The 27732-nt window shown below is 41.4% G+C and overlaps 1 protein-coding gene across 3 annotated transcripts in view; it reads right to left on the bottom strand.

Moving 5' to 3' along the window:
• LDLRAD3 (low density lipoprotein receptor class A domain containing 3) overlaps positions 1–27732 on the bottom strand; it is an 84143-nt gene that overhangs the window by 36347 nt on the left and 20064 nt on the right. For 2 of the 3 annotated variants that reach the window (XM_057410937.1, XM_057410939.1), the window contains exons 2-4: positions 19239–19385; positions 11667–11792; positions 8839–8973 (exon numbers count right to left, since the gene is read on the bottom strand). In XM_057410937.1, coding sequence (XP_057266920.1) covers positions 8839–8973; positions 11667–11792; positions 19239–19385 — 408 coding nt within the window. The remainder of the gene's footprint in view (positions 1–8838; positions 8974–11666; positions 11793–19238; positions 19386–27732) is intronic. The other variant, XM_057410938.1, reaches the window with a different exon arrangement.

Below are 27732 nucleotides of genomic sequence, written 5' to 3'. Positions count from 1 at the left end.
AATTTTTCTAACAAGAGACAGTAGAAAACACGGTGAGAGTGAAACAATAAATGAAGAAGCACAGGAACAGGTTCAGTATGTTTTCTCTATTCCGTACCTGCACTAGGATTTCTGGAACGACTCACCACATAATTGATGTTCAGACAAGAAAGGCACAGAGCAAAAGCAGCCCTGTAGCTTCCTGGAAAATTCATTAGTCAAGGGCTAACTCATTTCACAGTGTTTTTCCATTTCACTTGGTTTCCACCTCAGACCTGAGCTTGCAAAGGTACCGTGCTATGATCTCTCTGCCATATACAAGCTCATGATACCACTTCTACACATGTCCTTAAGCATCTCCAGCCAGCAGTCCTTCACACAGAGTCTTGAATTACATCCAGCTTGGCCAAGAAGGTACTCTCTGAATATTTTCTTGCAATTATCAGTCATGAATAGAATCTGATCTCACATGGCTGCCAAGTAATCATCAGCTCTTTGGGATTTATCTATCAAGAGGTGGTGGAAAAGGCAGTCTGGAAAGCAAAGAAGGGACCAGAAGTGGCTTCTGCAAACACTCACTGATTTGATCATACTTGTACTATGAACTGAATGGAAAGAGCAAGAATTTAGGCTCAGGAATGTAAACCTTGGCAGCTGACTTACCACAAAACTGATCGGGCGTCAGCAGGTTTCCACCATCTCAGCCTAATTCTACAAGCAGGCTCACAGTAGATAATGACAAGATTACAGCCAAGTGATCCTTTCACAAAACAAAACAAAAACCCAAACAAAACAAACAAAAAAAAGTAGGAGCATGGCTTAAGCCCCTGCCTATGATGATCTCCAACTATTAGAAAGCCAGGCTCTGCTCACTGCCATCATGTCTTATTTTTATCACAACAACTGCTTCAGTCCTTTCAAAGAATCACAGAATGGTTTAGTTTGGAAGGGACCTTAAAATTCATCCAGTTCCAACCCCCTGCCATGGACAGGGACACCTTCCACCTTCCACTATACCAGGTTGCTCAAAGCCCCATCCAACCTGGCATCATACCTGCTGGAGCCACCTTGCTGTCTCGGACATCTCTCAAGAATATCTCTATTAAACCAATCACCAACATACCTGTTCCAATCTGGTCAGACAAATTTGGCTTTAAAAGCAAGAAAAACTACAGGGGAAAAAAAAAAAAAAGGCTGGAATTTGTTAGCTTTTGAGCAGAATATGAAATCTTCTCATCTGCCTTTTCCTGGTTGATCACAACCATACCAGTTACTAAGCAAAGATAAAATTCCCACTCAGCATTGCATTTGTGAAATCACATGCTTAACTGCTTTCTGCTTCTAGAGTGTGAAAAAAGGAAAATAAATTTGACAGCAAGTCAGTCAGTCACTTCCCATAAGGATACTCTCTCATACCATATTCCTGCAGCTATGGGTTCTTACATGCATCAGTGTCAAATAGTTTGCAGAGTTTCCATTTAATTGCATAGAATGATCCCTTTCCCTCAAGCCAAGTCCAAATCACCTCCATGCAAACCAGCCAGCAAGGCTCCAGCCACCATGGTCTCCAAAGTTAACTGACAAAACAGTTCAAGTGTTAGTTCAGAAAACCCTTTTCGAAGAAAACTTTTAGCTCTGAGTCTTCTGTAAATCACAAGCATTATTTAACACGGGAAAACCTGCCTAAAGAAATCTTAAAAGTATTTTCTTGAACACTCATCACTAAAACACGATTGGTGTTTGCCAGCTGTTCAGCATATTGGAGTCAAAGGGTAATGATGATTTAAGAACAAACAGTTGAACAAATGAAACAAGCTAGTTTTTAATTCCCACAGGCTTTCATGCAGTTAACAAGTTTCCTAACCTCTTAGCAAAAATTCCTCAAAATTGCTTCCACTTAACAACTAATTGGTAGTCACTGTATTTATGGTGATGCAATAATGATATTAGAATAAATAAAGACTTGAAAGCTTCTGCTTTGAAGCCTTGAAGGATTTATTTCAGTACCAGTGCCCAGAACCCACAGTGACTTGCTGGTGCACTTCAGGTGACAGATAACATTCAGAAATGATTAATGATATCTATTTTCTTCAGATGAGTTTAAAAACTTAGAATCACGGAGTAGTCTGGGTTAGAAGGGATCTTAAAGTTCATCCAGTTGTAACTCCCTGCCATGGGCAGGGACACCTTCCACTAGATCAGGTTGCTCCAAGCCCCATCCAACCTGGCCTTGAACACTGCCAGGGATGGGGCAGCCACAGTTTCTCTGGGCAACCCTGAGAAAACTCTTATAAAGCTCTCAGAAGTTACAAGTTTTGTATTTGTCATCTCTAAAATAAAAATCAGGTATACAGCCGATGTTAACCCAAAATGCCAAAGTTCATTTACCATGCCAACAGCAGGTAAATGAACAGCAAGCTCTGATTGCTGCTACCTCTGTGCTCAGGACTCATGAAAAGTTACTCTCATTGTCCCAACCTTTGGACATGTTAGTGGAAACACTACTTAACAGGACATAGATAGGAACAGGACATCTGCACACAATGCTTCCCACTCAACCAGGCTGCTACTTCCTTTAACAGCCAATACCTACTTTGACAACTGAATTTGAAGATTCTAAAAGCACTTTATTTCACTGTACCCTCTGCACTCCTCCCCCTGCTTGTTCTCCAGGTTTTACTGTTTGCATAGACTCTATAATAAAAATAAACAGAAAATTAATTATTTTTGGCATATAATTTCCATTGCATGTTGATGTTTATGTAATTGAAAACCATATAATTGCTTTACATTTTTAGCACCCTTCATAAATATGGATTTTTAGTATGATCTTTTATAGAAAATTAGTACAGAATCTTGTAATGTCAGATAGGAGGATGAGTTAGCTTGGCAAGCTCAGGGAACAGCACACACCACAGACTGGCATGATGTGTCTCACCACTATTTTCTGCAGGCGGAAGAAAATCCACTGTGGTGCCCAGCCTTCCAAGGAGGCTTGATCAGACTCTGGGACACAAGTTTTAATGCAAGAGCAGCAAAGAAGTGAAAGCTAGAATTCAACAGCCTCATCCTTCACAGATTTACAGGTACAGAAATGCTTGGCTGAAGATGAATCTCAGCTTAATCCAAAGTCTGGAAGGAGACTTTCTCCTGGCAACCTCTGCCAGTGCCTCACCACCCTCACAGAGAAGAGCTTCTTCCTAAGATCTCATGTAATTCTCTCCTCTGTCAATTCAAAGCCATTCATTCCCCCTTGTCTTGTCACTACATGCCCTTGTCAAAAGCCCCTCTCCAGGTTTCTTGTCAGGGTTCTCTTAGGAACCCTGGCTGGTGTCTTGCTCAGGTATTAAAAATCACCCTAAAGCAATTCACTCTCTGCTGTAAATACAGCGTATTGGTACGGCCACTGAAGCATGACCTTCAATAAGGAAACAACTGCCATTTGCTTCAGCTGCAGAAAGCTAATGCTCTCGCTGACCTGGCTGGGACTAGCATTTGGCAGGAGCGAGCATGAAAAACCAGGGAGGCTGGTATACTCACTTTAATGTAAATACCACCTGTTGTGACACATCCCACCATCCTCCAAAATTCAGTTTTCCATACCACTATTTCTCCTGTAAGATGATACAGAATCATATTTTCTGTAAGGCTGAGTAAAACTGTAGCAATGCCAGCACAGTGGAACAACTGAGAAAAAACAGAATTACTCCAAGCAAGGATTTCTCAAACTAACAGACAAAACTGCCCATGCCTATTGAGGTCCCACACACATGGGGTTGCCTATATCTCAGTTCTGCATTTCTAGCTGCTCTCCTCCCCATTGACATGAGCCAAGTGCATTTCATCATCACAGTTACTAGCTACAGAGACATCTGGCTGACCTGGAGTCACTGCATTTATTCTTCTTGAGCAGATGTCAGTAAAACTTTTCAACAGACCTTTGGTGACCCTGCTCTAGGGAACTGCCTCCACTGAAAATGTGCTCCTTTAGGTGAATTACAGCATTGATTGTGTATTAAGCTGCTACAACATCTGGATAGAGACACTTTTATACAAGGTGCTTGGATCCAATACCTAAAGGGGGTACAGGAAATCTGGAGAGGGACTTCTGACTAGGGCATGTAGTGACAGGACAAGGAGGGATGGCTGTGGACTGTCAGAAGGCAGATTTAATGAACGGAGCTTTCAGTAACCTGGTCTAGTGGAAGGTGTCCTTGCCCACGGCAGAGGGTTGGAACTGAATGAGCTTTAAGGTCCCTTCCAAACCAAACCATTATATGATTCTATGATTATTTGTGCCTTTTATTTGAATTCCCTCCATTGACAGCAAAAAGACTGGGGGCTGGCACCTGCAATCCAGCAGGAGAAAGCTTCTGAACAATTAATTAAATGAAACTGATATCTACGAAAAGTTAATGCAATTCAGTAGCCTGGACACAGCATGACATGCCAAAGTATATAGTGTATTTCAAACACCTACATGCTGTTAAAAACTTTTGGAAAATGTATTTGAAAGGAATTCTTTTACTAATGACAGTTTGAGAGAATTTAATTAGCCTCAAGAACAAGGGGAGAAAGAATGTCCTTTATTTTACACCTGTGTTCCTCTAGCATGACATTTTATCACCTAGTTTCGAAGTTCTGAAGCACAGGCAAAGAAACTGCACACTCATGTCATCACCCTTATCTAGAACTGTTAATTTGACATAAATGTCATGAAGTGAAGATAAAAATATCTGGACACAACTGTTAAGAGCTCATATTTCATTTCTGCACAGGTGAGAAAAAAAACCCTATCCCATTTACAGCTTCAATTTCCAGCTTCCCTTATCAGCCACTGACTGAAAGTAGCTGTTACTACGTGCACATACTGAGTTTGGAATTACCTAAAAATACGTATTAAAAAAAAAAGGATTACAGCAAGAGTCCAATAAGTCACTCCCATTAAGAACAGCACCTCCATCATGAGAGTAAGCTGCACCTTGCAGGAAGGCTACCACCAGCATCCAGAAGTACACCTATCTACAGAACAGACATAATATGAGCTGAAGACACAAAGTTACTTCCATGTTGTTATTACTGCCTTCAATGAACTGCTTTCAGGGCAAGGCAATTACTGCCAGACTGTTTTTTTTTCCCCTTTTTCCCCACTGTTAAAGGTGTTGACAAACATGGTGAGCCCCTAGTGACCTTGTCTAATATTTGACCTAGGTCATAAAACTGATTTTTACACTACCCAAGTCATCACCTGCTGATAATTGCTTTTAGCTTCAGGCAGATCATGTGAAGAGGCTGGACATCTCTCAGATCTACAAACACCCTTTTAAGGTTTTCATAGAATCATAAAATGCTTGCAGGTGGAAGGGACCTTAAAGATCACCTGGTTCCAGCAGTAAGCCCCCTTTTCTAGGCAATGTGGTTAAAGCTGATAAAGGTATTTAGCAAACTTAGAACAAAAGGGCCATGAAAAGGAGTTTTAAATAAAATATCCAGTATGTGGGAGAAAGGAATTTCCCTGGATTAAAATCCATTAAGTATAGAACCGGAGCAGAAATTTCCAATCAAGTGTTGTTTAAACTGGAATAACCCCCTCGAAAGCTCAATTCATATATGCAACTCAAGTGGATAATCCAAGCAGTTATACCCTCTATCCAATCCTAAAACTCAGGTGCATACTTAGATGAATACACTATATTCCACACAAAGACTGTACTATTACAATGCCGGAAACTGGAGGTAACCATTGTGTAGCTGGGGTGGGATTAAAGGAACGTCTCTGAAGTTTACCATTGCAGGGGCGAGAGCTATGAGTAATTACTGTTGGGAATTAGAGAATTATTTGAGTTGCTGCTAAATTTTCATGGTTCTAGTTTTTAAAATGATGCTTTTCTCACAACATACAAAGCTTCTGCAAGGTGTACAACACTTAGTTATAAGTGGTAAGGAGAAAGCAGGGTGGGAACACATTCTCAAAAACTTGATCTTCTCCCACTTTCACAACTAAATCCTGGGGCCACAATTTTCCCCTCCCCCCATTCCATCCCCCGTCTCCCCAGTGATTCCACCCCTAAGTACAACTGAAGTTAATCTTTATAAACCCACAACTTCAGGCTCATCTCAAATTGCAGTTTGTTTGCAGAACTGTTATTCAGGAAGGATGGCACATTTTAAGCTGTTCCGCGTTAAAGCCAGGTCAATACATTTTCCCCGAAGGTCACATTCCTGTTTTCCTAGCCTGCAGAGTGACCCTTCTTGACTGAAAGGATCTTTATGCATGGAGGAATATCTGACACAACCCAAACCGATATGCTACTGGAGCGTACAACAGTAGAATAAAGGAGGCCTTTGAAGATCATGGAGGAGTAGGAAAAGGTGTTAATTTAAACAGCTTGTCAGTATACCCAAGAGCAGGAGAGCAAAGTACCAATTAATAATTCACACTTCTATTCCACATGTTATTATAGTATCTCAAAACAGTTTGCAAACATTGATTAACTCTCACAACATCCCCCTGAAGCAGACAGGCACAGATGAAGCTCTGCTCCTACCAACCAGGATGTCAATCTCTGGGAGCATTTTGTTTAGTTGATCTATGCCCCCTCTTCTCCATCTGTTAAATAGCGATAATGACACTATCATACAGTGGTTCAGAAGCTCAGTGATGTCTAAATCAACACATTTTTAGATTACCCTTGTGCTATTTTTCTATCTTGTATGTCAGACTACACTCTATTACACTGAACATGGCAACACATCTAGTGGGAAGAAAACCCTCTATCTTGCTTTCATAATACCCTACAGATTTGCTTTGCTCTGTCCCCAAGTACCCAGAACACTTGAGTTCTAGCTAATGACCTTGGGTACTGTGTTAACACAAAACACACTGTAATTACAGTAATTAGATCTGCTGTATAAAGAATTATAAGAAATGAAAGACTGTCCACAGCAGTCTCTAAATCCCTATTAACACAAAGCAGTTGTTGTGTTTGGCAGCCAGGACAGACATACCCATAGTTGCAAAAACCAGAGGGAATTGTCATTTACATTCTGATGGGAAGCAGAGCATGTTATACTGTTTAATCCTTGCTGTGAAAGACAGGTACATAAGACTCATCCACTTACAGATGGTGAAATGGCAGTTCAGGGAGGCTCTAAAGCCACCAAACGCAATCACACACACTCCTCACAACCAGCAATTCCTTTTGAGAGCTCCTTACTCCCAACTCTGTACTTGGACTCTTTTAATACTAATAATAAAAAAAAAACAACAAAAACAAAACAAAACAAACACAAAACACCAAAAAAAAAAACCCAACCCCCAAAAAAACAACCAACCAAAAACCCCAACCCCCCCCCCCCCCCCCCCCCAAAATAAACCAGCTCAAAAAGTTCTAGTCCTAATGAGAGAGTTCCTTCTTTCTTCTTGGGGGCTCTTTCTTTCCTGGGTTTAGAAACAGAATTACTTTGCTTAACCCTCTTATTAATCTGACTTTCCAGAAGGACCAAACATAAAGACAGAAGTAACAACTCCATGAAATCCAGCTCTTTTCTTCTCATGAGCTTGACAGTCACTTCCAAAAGCAGACTGTCATGACAACAATCAAACTGGAGGCAAGCCAGGCAACTAATCTGCAGAGGAAGCACTCATCCCAACCTTTGAAAAGAACACTGCTGCTCTAAGCTTCAGAAGCCAAAGGAGCAAAAAACAGAAAAAGAAACCAAACAAGAAACCCTAGCACCCACATTAATCTTCTGAGGCTGCCTAATCGTTTGCTAACCTCAAATCATTTATATATGGTTCATGTTTTATAACATACTGTAGTATTAAGTTACAGAAAACAAATGGAGGAGCACCACATGTAGACTGCTACTATAAGTTAAAAAGGAAAGAAAAAAAAAAAAAAAAGACATTGCACTGAGATTCTTAAAATGGAGATACTTAAAAGTGGACACAAACATATGCACAAAATTGGCTTTAAACCACAGAAAGAACTCTGCAAATAAAATATGATTATTTCTAACCTATAAAATAATCTGTCTCCAATTATTTGGATATATCAAACCTTTATTGATTTAAAAAGGGGGCAGATTTAGAATCTTTCAACTTTTACCCCTTTGGCCTGATGTTCCTTATTTCCCTAGCTCATGCCCCATCCTTCGCAGTGCTCAAGGCCAGGCTGGACAGAGCTTGGAACCTGGGCTAATGGAATATGTCTGTGCCCATGGCAGCGAGTTGGAACTAGATAGTCTTTAAAGTTACTTCCAATCTAAACCATTCTAGTATTCCATGATTCTCACAAGAATTAATACACAACTAATTTCAAACAGGTTTTCTTTGCCATCCTCATTCTCTTCTCTAAATACAAACCCAAGGCAAGGCAGGAATAAATTTTTTCACTGCATATTTGTCCTGCCACAAACACGCCTTTCAGGAAGTAACTGAGCAGCGACAATATAAAGCTTTAAGCCTACACAGATTTACTCATCTAGTAAACAGACAGACTACTGAACTACTTTCAAACCAAAGTTTTACTATTCATCCCACTGGGTCCAATACATCTCCTCAAAGCCACTAAATGGATTCCCAGCAACTTCAGTGAGCACTGGATCATAGATTACAAATACTTTCTGCAAAAGTGCATTTATACTCATCTGAAAAAGATTCCAGTCTTCTGAGCACTAAGCATGAAGTGTGTGCACACACACACTCCACATCTCACTCATTAGCTGCAGAATTCAGAAACCACAGCTCTAGCCCACAGAGAATGCCAACAGAATCATATTTGCTATTGAGCCTGTATTCCGCATTAATTGGAGTTGGGATAATATTGCAGAATAGAATCAAACCCCAGTGCCTACCTTGGGGGCTTTCGCAGCTTTCTTCATCACTGTTGTCTCGACAATTATTTTGACTGTCGCACACAAAGCTCTTATCAATGCAAAGACCGTTTTTACAGTGGAATCGGGCAGTAGAGCAAAGCAAGGGATTGGCTGCTGCAAAAAGAGTGAAATCTTCCATTAGAGGTTCACTTACCCAGGCAGTGAAACAGCCCTTCAGCAATCAAAGACAAAAGGTCACAACTCAACAGTTGGTCAATTCGCTGAATATGTGGGAGTAGCTTGGCAATCAAAGCAACCCTGTCTCTCTAAAGAGAGAGAGATGAAATTCCTAATTTATGCAGGATTCATTACCATTAGCAGGGATTCAGTCCACCCACAGTTGTGATAAGCCTTCTGCTCACTCTCATGAGAGCCCCTGTCATGATCACTGCTCAGCATTTGCTCACACTGAAGACAAGGAGGGCAGCACTGCCTACCATAAACACTGCCTGCTGCTTCCTATTGCAACAAACTGTCTAGCTCAAGTTTCAGACTACAAGCCAACAACCCTGGCCGAGAACTGCTAAGCTGTGCTTTATTTACCTCTGCTTCTTTTTCTACCTTCCCCATTCTCCTCACTGTTTTGAATTGATAGAATGGCAATGTAGATATTTTTCAATTTTTCAGTGTTTGAGTTTCAACCCCTCTTAAGGGTAACATGCATGCACATTACAGTAGCACCCAGAAAATTCTTTCACATAAGGCCCAGTGTTGCATACAGAGCAAAACCAGAACAGTATTAAAGCAGACTTGTTTAGGTAGAATAGTCTTCTCACCCATTCCAAACCCAGTAGTAAACATTCTTCAAGATGCTATGTCTAGGTCCATTTAAAGCTTCAAGCAGTGCAGTTTTCAATACTTCTAGCAGATTACATCACAGCATCAATGCATCTCACAGTCAAGGAGGTCCTCTTGATATTCATCTTAATTTTCTCTTTTCTAATTTCATCCCTCTACTCTTAGCTATAGCCCAGCATATGTAACTACATAATCCCTTCTTGAACAGCATTTGCATCCTTCATATGCAGCACATATACAGCCTCAACTTCCAACACCGTCATCACTTAGCAGAGATATGCATAACTGAGCAGTTTTTAGTATCTCCTCATAAATCAATCTCTCTGTCTCTTAATTGTTTTTGGCACTCTTATCTGAACTCCTGCCAGTTTTTGGTAATAAGACAACTGAAACAGAATGCGACTTTCCAATTGAAAATCTTAAAGCTGTTTAGATGCCTTATCTGCTTCAAAGTGCTTCTCTGCCACAATAACACAGGGGGCTACAATGCCGAAATACTTACTGCCTATTTTTTATTCTTTGAGGTCAGATCTTTCTTTAAAGAGTCATCTAAAAAGCAAACCTTAAAGTCTGCCTTGCATACAACCTGCAACATATATAACAAACACCCCCAATTCTCTAGCTCCCCCAAAGCACATTTATCATGAACATGCCGAGTGTCCTTCGGTCTGAAACCACTGCACACTTGCATAGCATATTAATTTTCCAGGTCACTTTAGGACCTACAGTGTTGTTCCTCTAAGTAAGCAAAACAGAGATCAGACACTTGGATATACCAGAAAATGCCAAATGCATGCTTAAAAGGCACAGGGAAACAGGGAGATCAGCAGCATGTTATTATCAGCTGCAAGGTCCCATTGGAGCTATTATATACTACAAGCTCATGGGAATTTATGTAATTCATAACCAACTCTGGTGCATTTTCAACTGAGATCTGCCACTTGTCAGTCCATCACCTCAAGGATACTCAAAACACTTTTGTTGAAACGTCTTTCTAGTCCACTTTTTAAAGTATAACCCAAAGTCATTTCCTTAGCCTTCAATCTTATTTCTCTAGCTTCACTTGCTCTGCAGAGGTGCTATCTCACTGCCAAAGTCCTGGCAGGGCCCAAACCAGGCCAACAACAGATGGCACCTTGAGATGTTCATGACACTGGGGAAAGCACACAAACAAGAAAAGCAAGAATGCGAAGAATCAGACAGTGACATATCACTATAAAGATTTTTCCCTTTTGTTATCTTTGAAAGCTGATGTGCGGTGTCCTCCTCCTGACCTTTAAATGTCATTAAATATCTGCTGCAAGTTTCTGCCTACAGACCCACGCTTTTACCAGCTCCTGGTAATAGCAACAGAGCTGCTGGTTTGAACACAACCTTTCCTCACTGCTACGATATATCCCTGCTAGAGTTACATATACAAATGGTCTACATACGCACTCAAGAGGGTTTAGCCCAAGTCAAGTGGTATTTCAGATGATCTCTCTGCTGTGAACTTCCCTGCAAGATGCTGAACACCACCTCAAACTAGTGCATTGGCAGGCACATCTGAATTTGAAAACCCCTTCCTTCAAAGAGATTCACTAAATAACCCTTTGGGTTTTTACTGTTTGAGAACACACATAAACAGAGAAATCTAAATGATACTGAACAAGTAAGTCACATTCTTCAGTGACAAAAACCAGAAAATAAAAATTAAATTTTCACAATAAATATTTGGCTAACTTGAGATACATCTGAGTGCAGAAACGCTGTTCAAAGTCAAACAGTCAGCTTAAATCTCATTTCAAAGTTAAACGCGCCTTAAGCATCATATAGGCATTATATACACACCAAGACTGAACTGTACCTTTAAAAACAAACAAACAGGTGAAAACCACAAGGATCATTGGGATCATGAATAACAGGGAGAATATTTGACTCAGAAACTGAAGGCTAACAAATGCTTCCCTTCTAAGTTCTATTAATTAGCTGACAGAAGTGCCCTCACTTGCAGGTGGGCTTGCACTTACTGCAGTTCTCTTCATCGCTGCCATCAGGACAGTCCTCAAAGCCATTGCACCGAAAACGGCCGATGATGCAGTGGATCCCACTGGCGCAAGGGAAGAATGTAGCACCGCACTTGGATTTGGCTTTTGCTGGCAGAAGATATAGACATAAGAGGGTAAGAATGAAAGAAAGCATTTACAAACGTTAGAGATACTTCTGTTGCAGTACAGGATACTCTAGGCAGCAATGGTGGCACCAGTGTTTGGTGCCTTCCTATGGCATGCTTTCAAATGCTTTAAGGTTTGTGAGATGTTACTTGCTTGGGTTGATTTTTTTTTTTCTAGTTTATATGATTTACAGAATGACTCAAACATTCAAACTTAAATTTGACTAAAAGAACCTCTCAAAGCAAATTTAAATTGCTCAACACTCTGGAGTAAAAGTGTGTAAATTTAGCAAGCAAGATACTCCTAACTAAAGACCCATGTGAATTGGCTAGCCTGGGATCATTGGAGGAACAGTACTAAGAGGGTCGTACTTCACAGAAAACAAGAGCAACTATCTCCTTTGTGCATGGAAGCCTGTTGCCCGTCACTGCCCCAAGCCTAAATTGTACAATCATGGAATGGTTTGGGTTGGAAGGGACCTTAAAGCTCATCCAGTTCCAACCCCCCTAGATACCTTCCACTAGACCAGGTTGCTCCAAGCCCTATCCAACCTGGCTTTGAACACTGCCAGGGATGGGGCAGCCACAGCTTCTCTGGGCAACCTCTGCCAGCGCCTCACCACCCTCACAGGGGATGAAGAACTTCTTCCTGACATCTTGTCTAAATCTCCCCTCTTTGAAGAAAACTATTTTGGAAGTTGTACGTGTGAATGTGTGAAGTCACTCCTTATGCTATGCAGAAACCAATCTTACCACCCCCTTCCTTTAAGGCTCTAAAAAAAATAGTAACTTCCCATTAGGACCAGCTGTACCTTCTACTGAAGATGTGAGAGTTTGCAGGCAGAGCTCTACAGCAAAATGGTTTTCTGTTAATGCTATCTTTAGGGTACAAAGTGTGAAAAGGCTCTATTTTTTAAGAAAACTGTAATCCATTTTATAATTTCTTAGCAGAGATGAACAGCAGCGGGGAAAAAAAAAATCAGATTTTGCATATACTATGTAAAACTTTATGCTGTATGTATATGTATTTATATACGTATATATACACCCCATTGCACAAAAGCAATTCTGACATTCTTGATTGTCTACAAATAGTTATAACCCAACTAGAAGGTTACAGCAGATCTATGATGGGCAAGTGATTTTTCTTTCCACAGATAGAGCACAGGCATCAAACGTCTTCTATAATTATCAGCAAGTAAAGTGCAGTTGTGGACTACAGAACTGGGGAATATAGCCAGGACAAGATGGCATATCCCGACTTCTTGTCATATCTAAATACTAACCTACTGTTTAGGCATCAGAGTAAAATGTGAGAGCTATTCCTCACTATAGTGATACAACGCTTAAAGATGTTACACATATATGACAGGTTGAGTTTCTTTTCCGTAAGTCTTGCTATAGAAACATTAGGGAAGAAACTTGACGACTGAATCATCACTGTTCTGACAGTTCACATCTCCAGCCTATCACACCTATAGGCACCCAACATGATGTGGCCACCAGGACAAACACATTTCCTTTCTTTAACTCTACAAAGGTTTCTATTTTGATTTTTTTTATCAGTTATTTTGCAATCTGGAGTGAAGGAAAGGGGTTGTAGCAGATACACCGTGGCAGACATTTGTGACAACCTGCAGCTAGAAGTAAACTGCACAGCATTTCAGCATCAGTACCTCTGAAGTCAAATTGTTGCCTTAGCACCCTCTCAGGTAGCAATCACACAAAATAACTTCATACCACTTCACACCCACATGTCTCAGTTCAACAACAGATGATGACTTATACAGCTAATCAAAACTTGATTATTTGCATGCAAGAAGAGCAGCTCCCTGGACAGAAACCATTGTGTGCAGATGCTGCATTATTGCAGAGCCACAGGTATTTTCCTGACTTTGATAATGAACTACTTTAAACTTCTCTGCTGTCATTAACTGATGTCGAGAAATGTCACAGCCACATCAGGCAGTGCTGTAAATCTGGTCTCTCTTGATGCATGCATGGCAAGGCGCAGTGTTTCAGTAAAGACTCCACATGATGGAATTAAAAATATTATTTTCAACATGGTAAAGTTGAGATACCTTTAACAACTCTTTCTACACAAACTAGTTAGATCTTAATCTTTCAACTCTGAAAAACAGGTTTTAACTTGAATTTACAGAGCAGAGGATCGATTTTGCAACACTGAACACAGCAGAATGGCACTGGGATACAATCTCTTTCACCCCAAAACCTGATATAAACCATAACACAGTTAATACTAACATTATTTTGGGCTTGTTAATTACTGTTTGGACTCCACAGTATTTTCAGTTCAGTTCCCAGTGGGAAAGCCACCACTACCTGCAGTCATTCAGCTGCCTCAGCATAGAAGGGAAATGCATCACAGGGGCCTTCAACAGGGCTGTCTTGCAGACATGGAGAAGTTTCACTTCTCAGCTAGCTATTTCCCACCTAGAAAAAGCTAATACGTGAGTATTATTCCCAGTATAAAATCCTCCCAATATTCTACTGTTGCAGAAGTCAATAAAATCACAGACTGGCTTGTGCTAGAAAGAACCTTAAGCCTCGTCCAGTTTCCAACCCCCTGCCACAGGCAGGGACACGTTTCACTAGACCAGGTTTCTCCAAATCCCGTCCAACCTGGTCTTGAACACTGACAGGGATGGGGCAGCCACAGCTGCTCCGGGCAACCTGTGCCAGCGCCTCACCACCCTCACAAGGCGAGAGCTTCTTCCTAATGTCTCCTCTCAATCTTCCCTCTGTCAGGTTAAAGCCATTACCCCTTGTCCTGTCACTACAGGCCCTTGACAAAAGCCCCTCTCCAGATTCCTGTCAGCCCCTTTAAGCACTGGAAGCTGTTCTAAGGTCTCCCCTTAAGGAGCCTTCTCTTCTCCAGGCTGGACCAGCCCAGCTCTCAGCCTGCCTCTATAAGCAGAGGTTGTCCAGTCCTCGGAGCATCTTTGTGGCCTTCTCTGGACTTGTTCCAACAGGTCCACAATTTAATGAGTTTTGATCCAAAAAAACAGTGAACTGTAGAACATTCATTACACCTACTAAAGCCTTTGGGTTACTCTTGCCTTTGCTCCCTGGCTAGCCACACAGATAAAAGAGTTCTAGTCATAAATTACTAACATAAACTCAAAGAAAGTGAGCCTAAAAAAAGTACTTCATTTCAAAGACAGAATTTTTGGGGTTTTTTTGGTTTTGTTTGGTTTTTATGTAGCAAAATTAGCCCCATAGGAAACACGAGAATTTGCCTCCAACATAATAAACTATCACGCACTTACATGGGCAATATTTACACTATAGCATACGTTGAGAGAAAGGACAATGCTGAAGTAAAAAAGCCAATGGAGTCTGCTGCCATGAAGAGTAAACTAATTCCTTTGAAAAGGGGAAAAAAGAAAGCATTTCAGAGTTGGACTACTATGGGTCAGTGGCTTTACTTGTTGCCAGACAGTAAGGCCTTAAAGTACTCCTTCACAATCTAGAAGTCTATGTTTCAGTCCTTTAAAGTGATCACAAAACACACAAGATGTCGTAAGAGAACACAGACAAAAAGCTTGTTTTGCAGACATTCAATAAAGTGATTTCTCACTAGAAGTAGTATTTTAGAAGTTATCACACAAAAGGACAAATTCTAAGTCGGCTGGTATACCCAAAAAATTAAGTACTACTTCGAAGTTGTCAAGTTATTCAGGATGAGCTCAGTCAGGACAGAATGCTACCCGCAAGGGACTTCAGTGTCAGGGGCAACCTTCCTCAGAGGACCTCTGCATACCTGATGAGCTATGATCCCTCACTCCATCCTGGACTACTACCTACCTGACTTTTATTTCAGTTACGCCACTGATTTCACCTAGCTGTTAAACCTGCCTCATTCTAAGCTCTCCAATCAGGCTATTTACTGCCCCCCCCCCCCCATCTAGAGCAGACTATCAAAAGGATTAAATAATTAGCATCACAAACCCTTGCATAAAAAGCTACCAAATGTAAGTAGTTACTGTACTTGCCCTTACCCATGTGTAAATTTCTGTAATTGAGCTTCAAATGAAACATTCACCATGGTCATATCATTACAAATCTTATTATAACTACTAAGCACTTGACTGCTTAATCATGAATGAAAACAAGAGTTCATTCCAGTTTCATATTCCAAGTTTGAGAGCCATGTGAGTGACAAAAAGATCAGCAGCTGGCTTACAGCATCTTCCAAAGTAACGCAGATGGTCATTTCATGCATTGTATAATATTCAGCTTTGCTCAAGAATTCTGATGTCTGTCAGAATATACCTGCAACAAATATTCCACGTCAATCAGGAGATTACAGTAAGCAGCAAGAAAAACAGGAGGCTTAGAAGCACCCAGTAATCATAAATTGTGAACAGAAGTCCAGAGGTTTTCTACATGTATACGTACAATTACTGCAACACATACAACTACTTTTATAGAAGAATTTGTAATGTTCTGCTACATGTTTAAGTTACTTAGAGAAAGAAAAGTCTTGAAGTCATTAGCCTTTTACACAAATATTTACTGGATTATAAATACGAATGGGACCACTGAAGATTGATTTTGTACAGTTTTGTAAGGTGGTTGTTTGCACAACATCTCAAAGCCTGGAATGCTAGCACATGATAATGCTTCCTCGATTAACATAAACACACAAAACCTACTATGACTGTATATTTTCATTGCCATGAACCTTTGAGGGTGAAAGCTCTGGTAGAATGCTTGTCTCTTCTTTATTTCTGGTCCTGCTGTTAGATTTTGCCCTTCCATATATTAAAACTAACACTCCCACAATAAGCACTCGGTATAAAAATATTACCTACATACAGGTTTCCTGAGAGACTTGTGCTTTCACCAAAGCCATTTAAAAAGCACTAGATGGAGATTTAGTGTAAGGGAGGGTACCATAAAGGTAGACTTAGTCATTTTTAGAGGGAGAGTTAAATCCCAGATCATACTCTTAATAAACCCCACAAGCCCCACACTTCCAACATTTCACACATTTTAGCAGGAAGGCAGAGCCTGAAAGTATTCAAGTTGCTGCAATTACACTGGTCTTCGGGGATGGTGCATCTACCACCTCTCTGGGTAACCTGTTCCAGTATTTTACCACCCTCATTACAATTTTTTTTTTCCTCACATCTACTCTGAATCTCCTCTCTTTCAGTTTAAAACCATCACCCCTCATCCTACAGAAGCCAGCTCTGGCTAGCCAGTGTGGAAGTGTGTTGGCAGTACATTCCTAGAAGCATGGATAATGCCCTGTTGTACAGACATCTCAACACTCAAATCACACAGCCTTTTAGCAATTGACTCAAAAACCTGCTTTATCTTTATCTTTGTGTTGAGTGATCCACACTGACAAGTGGGAACTGAAACACATGATAGGCAGAGGTTCCTAACATGAGAACACACTGCCCCAGGCTATTCCTGCATTGGATGTTTTTTCAGCCCACAGTCCCTAGCTTAACAGGGCTAGTCACTGTAGTCACAGTGTGATGCTATTTGCTCATAGCTGAACATGCAAAGTTGGCATGTAAGAAATGGCTCCGAGTCACGAAGGAAAATCTAGACTTCTGGGTATTTGGTGCGGCTCTAATTCTGGCTGCTGTCATGGCAGGCACTTAGTAGAGCTGACGTGCCATGTTCTGAATCTGCACCATCTGCTGCTCGTTAGCTGACGAAAGCAGCAACATGCCACCACTCACTAGCTGCTGCTCATTAGCTGACAAAAGCTGTTCGCAGTGTCTGCCTTGTTCTTTCTGTAATAACCTAATATAAAGATGTACAAAGAGCAAAGGAAATAGGAAACAAAGATGACAAGAGTAAATTATGAGCTTAACTAAGAATATTAGCATATTCTTAAATTTCAAGAAGAGAATCCTTCCAACAATGGGATGCTGTGGCCCCAAGGAATATGTCAGCAGGTATATATAAAGGTCAGCATTAAAGATAACCCATTTACCTCAAAATGGTAAACTGACCTTTTGATCCGTTTTTCACTTGTTTGTCACAGGGTCCTTGTGCAGAGACTCTGTGGCTGCCCCATCCCTGGCAGTGTTCAAGGCCAGGCTGGATGGGGCTTGGAGCAACCTGGTCTAGCGGAAGGTGTCCCTGCCTGTGGCAGAGGGCTGGAACTGGATGAACTTTGAGGTCCCTTCCAACCCAAACCATTCTATGATTCTATGGTAAAATCTAAGCGAGACAGGTTAATTTTTTTAACTTTTTTTTCCTGCTGTTGCAATACAAGCCTGATGCCTTATAGAGACTGCAAAGCTTCAGATATTTGATACAGATACTTTTAATGCCTTAGAAAGCGAGAAAAGCTCACTGGCTTAAAGGAAAACTATGTATGGAGATTTCCACAGCACAGTTATTAAAGCCCCCTTATGTTAAAAGGGATGGATAACTGGTGGTAAAGAGAAGGTATCGTTTTAAAGAAGCAAGAGGTTTTAACAAAACATGGTATTTCTAGCCAGGTAGTTTGGCAGAAGCTATTCCTTCTTCCTTCTGCTCCATAAGCAAAGCTAATGATGTCTTGGAAGGGTAAGCTTCTTACAACTCAACTTCAGTTTAACAAAAATCTCCATAAAGTATATATGTGAAGGAGCAACACTGGTCAGATGAAAAGCAGTAACTTCTCAGAAATTTCTCAGTCACTCTAGAATCCCATGAAATTTAAGGTTTTTTGCACTGCCAGCTGGATTTTAAATCCTAGCATTATGCTGCAGCATCATCTTGCTGTCTGGGTAAAACATATAGGCTGGAAAGTTTAATGCTAAATAATGGCTGAATAACATTAACTGAACCTTAATTAATGCTAAGAAAAAGATGAAATCACAGAGGAGAACCAGATCAGACTTTTTTTAGCTCCCTAGAACCAGTAGTATTGTAGAAAGGATTAAAACATGTAAATATTATTAATCAACTCATTTGGTCTATTTTACAGAAAGTTAGTATTAAGTTTCAAAGGGTTCAAAATTACATTTTGAGAGGAGAGATCAAAAATAATAGGATACAGTCAATGATTTTGAAATGAAAGGAACTAGTCTTGATGACAGTGGAGGTCAACTTCAAGCACTAGGCCAGTGTGCTGGAACAGTATACACATGACCCCTAAAAACCACAGTCTTCCACTGAAAGAAAGTAAATCAAGTCTGTCTCAATATATCCATCTGTGACTAGGGGTTTAGGTATCAGCTACCAAGTGGTGTATTAAAACTGGACACTTTGAAGAATGTTAAAGACCTGAAATAATAAGGAAGGCTGTACATCTTCTTCTAAGAATGACGAAATTAAAAAACTGGTAGTAGTTTTGTTACTTCCCTATTACACACTACAGAGTACACTGGTAACAATACGCAGCCAAGCCTTGTAATATTAAGCACGTTAAAGTTATAGCAATGTCACTTACGGCATTCTCGCTCATCACTGTCATCAAAGCAGTCTGGCAGCCCATCACACTGCCAGGCCCCCGGGATACAGCGCCCATTACTGCACATGAAGTTTCCAGGAATGTTGCATTCATTTGTGAAGTTATTCCCAGGCAACAGTTGGCTCTCTGAGACAAAGAAAAAAACAGAAAAGTTTACAGGGGATTTTAAAAGAGGCAGCAAAAGCAATTACTAAGCAAGGTGTTCATCGGTGACTGAACGAAGACAAGACAAATGGATCCTGACCCTGGTAGTTTTCTCATTAGCCTATCATTCTCCTGAGCATGGTACTCAGTAGTACTTTCTTTTCCCTAAATAATCATTTTAGCTGCTCTCCATTCACACTCCCCACTTCACAGATTTCTTTCTTGATATTTTCTTTCCAGGAACACACGTGCAGCCTTCTGTGTATCCTCAGGTCAAAGCCAAGTGTTAAAAAATACAAAGAAAGATCTCTCCTTCACAGGGTCAGTCTAAAACACAAGTCAAATGGACAAGGCTGTAGGAATTCACCTTCATACTCTCAAGCTTTTGTAACATCAGTACTTAGCTTTGCAGAGTATTTTTCTGCTGTTACTCAAGGGGGAGGAGCTACATAACATATTGACTAACTTATACTACGTTTTTGATTAACTTAGAATTGAGGTTCTTGGTATTTATCCAGTCCCCTGGACATCTGTCCCCAGGCTAGTAAGGCAGTTGGCACTCTAAGAGTCTGCCAGGTAGAGGGAGTTTAGCAGTAGGATGCTATACATCGAGAAAACCGCACAAGGGGGAAACCTAAAGATTTGCCTTCAAGATTCAGGATTAAACACAGCTTTAGTCAGCCATTTTAATCTACCATGTTTCCCACTCCATTACTTTTGGAATGCTGATATCACAAGAACACAGAGTTCAGTGAAAGAAGATGACAACACTCAGTGGTTTTAATAGGCAACAAAATGGCATGTCTTGCTGTCAAGTTGGAGGGAAGCTGCAAGGCAAGGCAGCAGATGAAGAAAGAATATCCTTCCCTCTGTCTTCCTCTATCAGGTTCCAGACTAGTGCTACGCAACATGCACTTGACCGTATTACAAAAAACAGAAGCACAAACCTTTGCACATAAGGGTGAAGGCGTCACAAAAACATCCCTCCTCCTGCCACCTGCCTGCAAATCTTTATGGTTCAACACCAGGTTCATGCTAAACACCTGGTTCAACACCAGCAGGCCCCACACTTTAGGGCTGCATGGGGCACGGAGCAGATCACAGCTGCCAGGATCAGCACTCTCAGGGAAGACCCTTTCCATGCTTGTTCCTGCAGGCCCAGGGAGGAACCCACTCTGTACAGGCATTTTTGAAAATTCAGCTGCCAAAACAATGGGCCTGTGAGCATGAGGCTTTCCAGAAACTCCTGAATTAGCCAAATATGGATTGGTCATAAAGCATCCAAGAGCTTCAACAGCAGAACCTAAATCCTTTCTCCACACTCCCCCTAAAAAACAGCTTTCAGATCAGTAAGACTTTCCTGTAAGTTATAAATTCTCTCTAACAAAAGTTATTACAAGTTCTAGGATATTCAAGGACAGGTTGGATGTGGCCTTGAGCAACCTGATCTAGTTGAAGATGTTGCTGCTCATTGCAGCAGGGTTGGACTAGATGACCTTTGATGGTCACTTCCAACCCATTCTATGACTCTATGATCTCTCCCTGCTGCTCTTTGCTACCTTCTTCTCTTATCTCATACCCGCATCTCTCATCCAACCCACTCCACTCCCCCAGGGAAGCTGTGCATATTCAAAATAAAAAAAATCCTGCTGACAACACTAATGTGAAACCCTCATCTAGACTTGGGCAATTTTCTAGCTAATAATGGATACCAGATCTGTCTCCTATGGAGACAGGCTGAGAGAGCTGGGTTAGTTTAGCTGGGGAGACCTTAGAGCAGATTCCAGTGCCTAAAGGGGCCGACATGAAATCTGGAGAGGGGCTTTTTAACAAAGGCCTGTAGTGATAGGACAAGGGGGAATGGCTTTAAGCTAACAGGATATTTAAATGAGGTATCAGGAAGAAGTTCTTCCCTGTGAGGGTGGTGAGGCCCTGGCATAGGTTGCCCAGAGAAGCTGTGGCTGCCCCATCCCTGGCAGTGTTCGAGGCCAGGTTGGACGGGGCTTGGAGCAACCTGGTCTAGCGGAAGATGTCCCTGGGACTCTATGATCTTTTCCATTTTTCTAACAAGGTCCATACCAATGTCAGGTTTTGTGCAGCCAACTTGCTATGCTGCCTTTAGGCATAGGCAGAAATTCCTTCAATCTGGCAGAGCTGGCTTTCCAATAGTTGACATATCTACCCTGAATCCTCTGACTAATTTTGAATTCAGCCCAAATATGAGCTACATTGACGCTTGCAGTTAAGTAAAGGAGGAAGGGAAGAAGGGGATAGAAGTGGTCCATTTTCACTGCAACACATTGCTCACTTTAGGAAGCATACCATCTGGGCTGAATAAAAAAAGGGACTCGTGTTTCACTTTGAAGGGTCTGAGTAAGGAAAGTCAATCTGTTTTAGCAGTCACTTCTAAAATGTTCACATCTAAATATTTAATACTCATTGAAAAAAGAACTGGGGAAAAATAAAGGGTTAGTCATGCTGAGCACTTCACACTGTGAAGAAAGCAAGTCAAGGATATCTTTCACAAAACAAAAAACAACAAAACCTTTTACCTGGAGGCACTCCAGAGAACTGTCCCCTTTTACTGAACAGATCGCTAATGGTAACACTGCTGCCTCTGTATCGGAAACTATCATTAGTAAGAGTAGATAATCACCCTGGGCAAGGAGGTTTTGAAGGAGAATATGTTCAACACCCTCGTGAACAATGACAGTAACTTCCTCTTTGCAAAAGGGATCTGTTGCCAATGACGAAGCATGAACTCTTCATTGCCAATCTTTTGGCACATCTGTGGGAATCCTGTGATCTGCACTGGACAGGTTCAACGGATTACTGCTTAAAGCTTTTCAAATGTGAGGAAAATTATTTTGATCCTGGCTGGTATGGAGCTGTGAGGCTGATGAGGTACTCAGGATACTTTCCTATCACATGATACACACAGTATGTTCCATACTTTAACGAATTCATTCTTTCTTCCTGCTTATCCCTTTGCTGGATGTAACTCCACACCAGGTTTGTTTTCAGCACATCCGATATCTACTCTCTACTGAAATCTGCAACGTTTGGTGAAAACAAAAGGAGAGGAACTAAAACATGTCAATAGCTGGATTTTGAGGCAAAATGGCATCAAAAAGACATGACCTTCAATACCTGCCAGTATTTGTACACCAGCAAAACACATCACAGCTAGAGGAAGGTGAGCTGTAACGGCAGACTTCAACAAACACTTTTTGATCTTCCTCCATCACCTTAAAGAGGACAAACAAGTGGTGCTAAGTGACTGGTAAGATATTACGAGACTTGATTCCTCAGAGACTGCAAAACTATTTACAAATGCTTACACTGAGGTCCATCTGCTCCTGTAAATTTAGCCACTAAGAACTGATGTATCTTATCATACTTCTTTGTGTTGATATGAAATATCTGACTCGCTCTGCATCTACTTTGTAGATATCTACTAAAGCAGATGATGCACCCAGAAGGCTAATTCAAAAGCTGAGCGTGAAGGAACTCCAAACATTATGCTTGGCCTATAAACTTGAGTTTAACATGTGTATGCATGAACTTCACTGGCTGTGAAAGTGTGTCGTCAGCAAGGTAACACCAGTGGAATTAAGGCAGACTTGGCTTAATGGTCACTGGACTGAAACAGAAGGCAGAGCCAATACGTGCTTATGAGGGAACAGCAAAGTCAGGACTCCTGAATCCACACAAAAAATCTGTAGCAACAACTTAAACTCTTTACTACACTTTACCTATGCTAAAATGAGACAAAGGCACTTGTTCTGAAGAGGAAGGTCCTATACTGAATTCAAGCATGTAGTACATAAAAGGTTGCCCATTAACAGCACCAAACAGGTAGGAAAGTACACTAACAAGGACGAAGTTTACTTTCCATCTCTTCAATGAACACCTTTGATATAATAAAAAAAGTTGTTTGCAGCTGCACGTTTATTAATCTCAAATTCCCATAAATGCTAGTTTTCATCTTTATTTGCTTTGCTATGCACTACCGCAAAGGCACCTTGCCAGAACAGCAAAAAAGCACCCCAGTGCACATTCAGGCTGGCTTTGGGAAGCAAAGAATAAGACAAGCTCTCTCCTGATCTGCTGCAAAACCTCTGACATCACCTAAGCCATCTGTCACAAGGACACCTGCCAGTGATTATCAACAACTTAAATCCTCTTGAACAGTTTTAATCCCTATCCTCCCCTATCCTCATTTAAACTGCCTGATGATTACATTGCATATGCAACACTGGAAGTCATGAGGGTTATTTGCAAAGGCAGATTGACAGTCCCATTGCAATAGGAGTACTCAAAAATGTTTCTTCACAGAAGCAGTGGGTAAATTAGTGATTATTCAAGGAACTGCTCACTGTTCAGCTTCAATTTCCCCTCTTTCAGTTTTCCAACTGTGACCCACAAGATGCAATATATTCAGTATCTAGCATTTTCAAGATTTAAAATTGATCAGGCCTAGCCAAAAGAGCAGAAACCTCAATGACTCACTTCCAGCAACATGGTGTTGCAAGGTAAAACCAAATGGTTGTTTATTAGCAAATGATTTGAAGGTTATACTTAATGTTGGACAGGTCCCAGTCTGTGATTTATCCAAGGATCTTTCCTACGTATTCAATACAAAATTGTCTTTAGTTCACAAACTGTTGAGAAAATTACATTCTGTCTGCAAAACACAACAGAATATGAAATTTTAAAGTGCTCCCTCAATGCAGGGCCTAATCACTCACCCATAAATCTAGCCTTTAAACATGTGAAATGAAACCAAACTACATACAGATCTGTGTATCACAGAATGGTTTGCATTGGAAAGGACCTTAAAGCTCACCCAGTACCCTGCCATGGGCAGGGACACCTTCCACTAGACCCATCCAACCTGGCCTTGAACACTCCCAGGGATGGGGCAGCCACAGCTTCTCTGGGCAACCTGTGCCAGGGCCTCACCACCCTCACAGGGAAGAGCTTCTGCCTAATACCTCAATCTCCCCTCTGTCAGTTTAAAGCCATTCCCCCTTGTCCTGTCACTACATACACCCTTTTCAAATGCCCCTCTCCAGTTTTCTTGTCGGCCCCCTTTAGTTATAGTTACTTTCTGCTGTTATAACAAGGTTTTAGCTACTTGTTCTCTCAAACACAGCCCTGTTTGCCTAACATCTTCTTTGCAACAGGATACTCCCAACATCATTGCCCAGCATAAATCATCAGCTTGTGTAAACCAGTGAAGACAAACAGTGGAACTGGACAGTAATTCTTGCACAAAGTCAACACCATGTTGAAAGAAGAATGTACCATTCAACAGTGGTAGGAAGGGCAAGAAACAAATAAAGAACAACAATGTCTGAAATGAAGTTATATTTGGGATTTTGCAGCCTAACTGTTCAGGTCCACAGATCTGAGCTGAGCTGGTAAAAAAAAATATTTGCCCTACCAATACCTAACAGGTCCAAAACAAAGGTCCAATGTCCAAAACTTAATCATATTTAAAGGAATAACCTAGAACAGAAGTGATGAACAGAAACTCCATTTAACAATAAGCATCTTGGAGAGCTACTGATTCGTTCTGCTAACTGGAAGAGGCTAGGTTTAAACCTCCTCACACAATACCCCATGTCGATAAAAACCTACTTAGCACAGTTAACTTTCAGTTTCCCCAACACAGAATCTGAACATTTACTTTCAAAGATCGAAGTTTTTACGTGTTCTTTGAGACTTGTTTCTGCAAGGACTAATTTACTAATTTTTTTTTTTTTTTTTTTTTGGCACTACACAGATACAATAAATGTGGAGAGGAGCTTTTGAGAAGGGCAGGTAGGGACAGGACAAAGGGGAACGGCTTTAAACTGACAGAGGGGAGACTGAGATGAGATGTTAGGAAGTTCTTCCTTGGGAGGGTGGTGAGGCGCTGGCACAGGCTGCCCAAAGAAGCTGTGTGCCCCATCCCTGGCAGTGTTCAAGGCCAGGTTGGACAGGGCTTGGAGCAACCTGGTCTGGTAGTAGGTGGGGTTAGAACTGGATGAAGCTTTAAGGTCCCTCCCAACCCAAATTGTTCTGAGATTCTATGATTATTGGTCAGCTTCAGAAGCACTACATCAAACTAACCACATCTGCTTTTTGTACACAGCTGTGATTAGCTAAAGGTGTTACCTCCTCAAAAGCTTAATGATACAAATCAGCATTAGCTGCCACATCTTTCTTCAACCCTGGCTGTAAATTTGTGGTTTTCCTCTTACTATCCAGTTGCATAAACTTAAACACAAGAGAGCTGCAAGCTTTAAAAAAGTTAACCTTAAAGCCATATACTCTCAGCACTCTGTGCATCAACCCACCAGCCAGTTTCAAGGGCATCTGCCATCCCAGAATGTTCATTGGAGAGGAATACACATGCCCTTGAAGTAGGCACAGCCCAAACACCTTGATGCTGTGGCATGCGTTTTAAGAGGTTTAGAGGAAGACAAGGACAGTAATCTTTTCTCAGAATCTACCTAAACCAGATATTCTAAAACAAAAACACTTCCATTTCCAACTCCAACAGGTAACACTTGGGCTGATAAAGTTGCTTGTCCTTAACAACTATGCCACAATTCCTTCTTTAAGCAATTAAGGCAAATTTTCAAAAGCAGCAATTGTCTTGGCAGCTGCACCTCAAAGTCTTCCCCAGTAAGGAAAGCTGCATATCAGAACCAGACATGCCGTACTGTGCCCCAGCAAGCACGTAGGTGGTAAAGGCTGGTATCAGATGCTGAGACCTTACTGGTGAATAAGCATTTGATGACAGGTGTGCCAGAGACAGAGTTGGGCTCTAAAAGCTAACTCACTGAGTGAACATTCTGGAATAAGCAAAGCAAGAATAAGTTATGATAATCATAGAAACATGAAATGGCTTGTGCTGGAAGGGACCTTAAAGCTCATCTATTTCCAACCCCTGCCATGGGCAGGGACACCTTCCACTAGAGCTGCCCTAAAGTCTCCCCAGAGCCTTCTCTTCTCCAGGCTTAACAAGCCCAGCTCTCAGCCTGTCTCCAGAGCAAATGCTTCTCCAGCCCTTGGAGCACCTTCATGGCCTCCTCTGGACTAGCTTCAACAGCTCCTCATCCCTCCTGTGTTGATGACCCCAGAGCTGGACACAGCACTGCTGGGGGGGTCTCATCAGAGCAGAGCAGAAGGGGAGAATCCCCTCTCTTGACCTGCTGGTCACGCTGCTGCTGATGCAGTCCAGGTCACAGGTGGTTTCTGGGCTGCAAGCACACACGGCTGGGTCATGGGGAGCTTCTCATCACCCAACACCCCCAAGCCCTCTACACATGGTTGCTCTCAATCCAGTCTCACCCAAGAAGCAGTTGTGCTTGGGACTGCCCCAACACACATGCAGGACTATTATTTTAAACATTACATGTTATATATTATACTCCTGATGACAGCAGGAGTAACTTAGGCATTTAGAATCAGTACTCCACATCAGGAAAAGAAAGCAAGCTGGGATATTGGTAAGGAGGAGAGAACTGGGGCTGTGTGACTACATGAAAAGGCCACACCTCGGAAAGAGCCAGCTAGACACAGCTGGGATGCGAGGCTCTGCGGAGGTGGCAAAGCCAAGAAAGGCCAGGATGCATGCCAGAGTAACAAACAAAACATCAGTGTCCTTAACAATAAGGAAAAAATCCTCATAAGCTCTCACTCAACAACACTGAGCTAATTTCCAAGTGTGAGGAGACTGATGACAGATAACCATGATTTTAATCTAGACAGAGAGAGATCTGCAGACTTCCCTCCCTGGGAAAGCAACTCAGCTCCTGCTTTGAAGTCTTGCCCTAAGAAGAGAAAACAAGGAGACCAGAAACCTCTCTCCTGAGGCTTCCTAAAAATATCGGGAAGAGGAACAACAGTGTTTTTCAAACAATACACTGAAGCAACCATTAAAATTATCAGAAGAATTAGCAGAAGACAATCAGGAAAAACAACAGTTTAAGAGGAGAGGGGCTGGGCCAGGTGCCAATGATGGCACATGGCCAGGGCTCCTAAACAGGAGAATTGCCTGGAAATAGATGATTAAAAAAAAAAAGAAAAAAAATCATTTTAGAAAAACATGAATTTAAGATCACACACCATACTAGAGCTTTGATTTCAGAGGACCACTAGGCTGGGTTAGAATAAGCCAGTTTTCTTGCACTCTGTACTGAAAACAAAACAAGCTGTGGTGCAGCCTCAGCAACATCCTTTACACTATCCAGGACCTCACACCCCCCTTGCAATGCTTTGGATATCACTGCTGATATACTGGTCTAATTCAACAGTGAGACTTCACAGGACA

This window comes from Pezoporus wallicus, unplaced genomic scaffold (genome assembly GCF_028554395.1).
Source record: "Pezoporus wallicus isolate ANWC-B61680 ecotype Strahan unplaced genomic scaffold, APGP_CSIRO_Pwel_v1 contig_5958, whole genome shotgun sequence".
NCBI lineage: Eukaryota > Metazoa > Chordata > Aves > Psittaciformes > Psittacidae > Pezoporus > Pezoporus wallicus.
The sequence above is the reverse complement of the archived record's forward strand: the minus strand, read 5'-3'. Positions and strand labels throughout refer to the sequence as shown.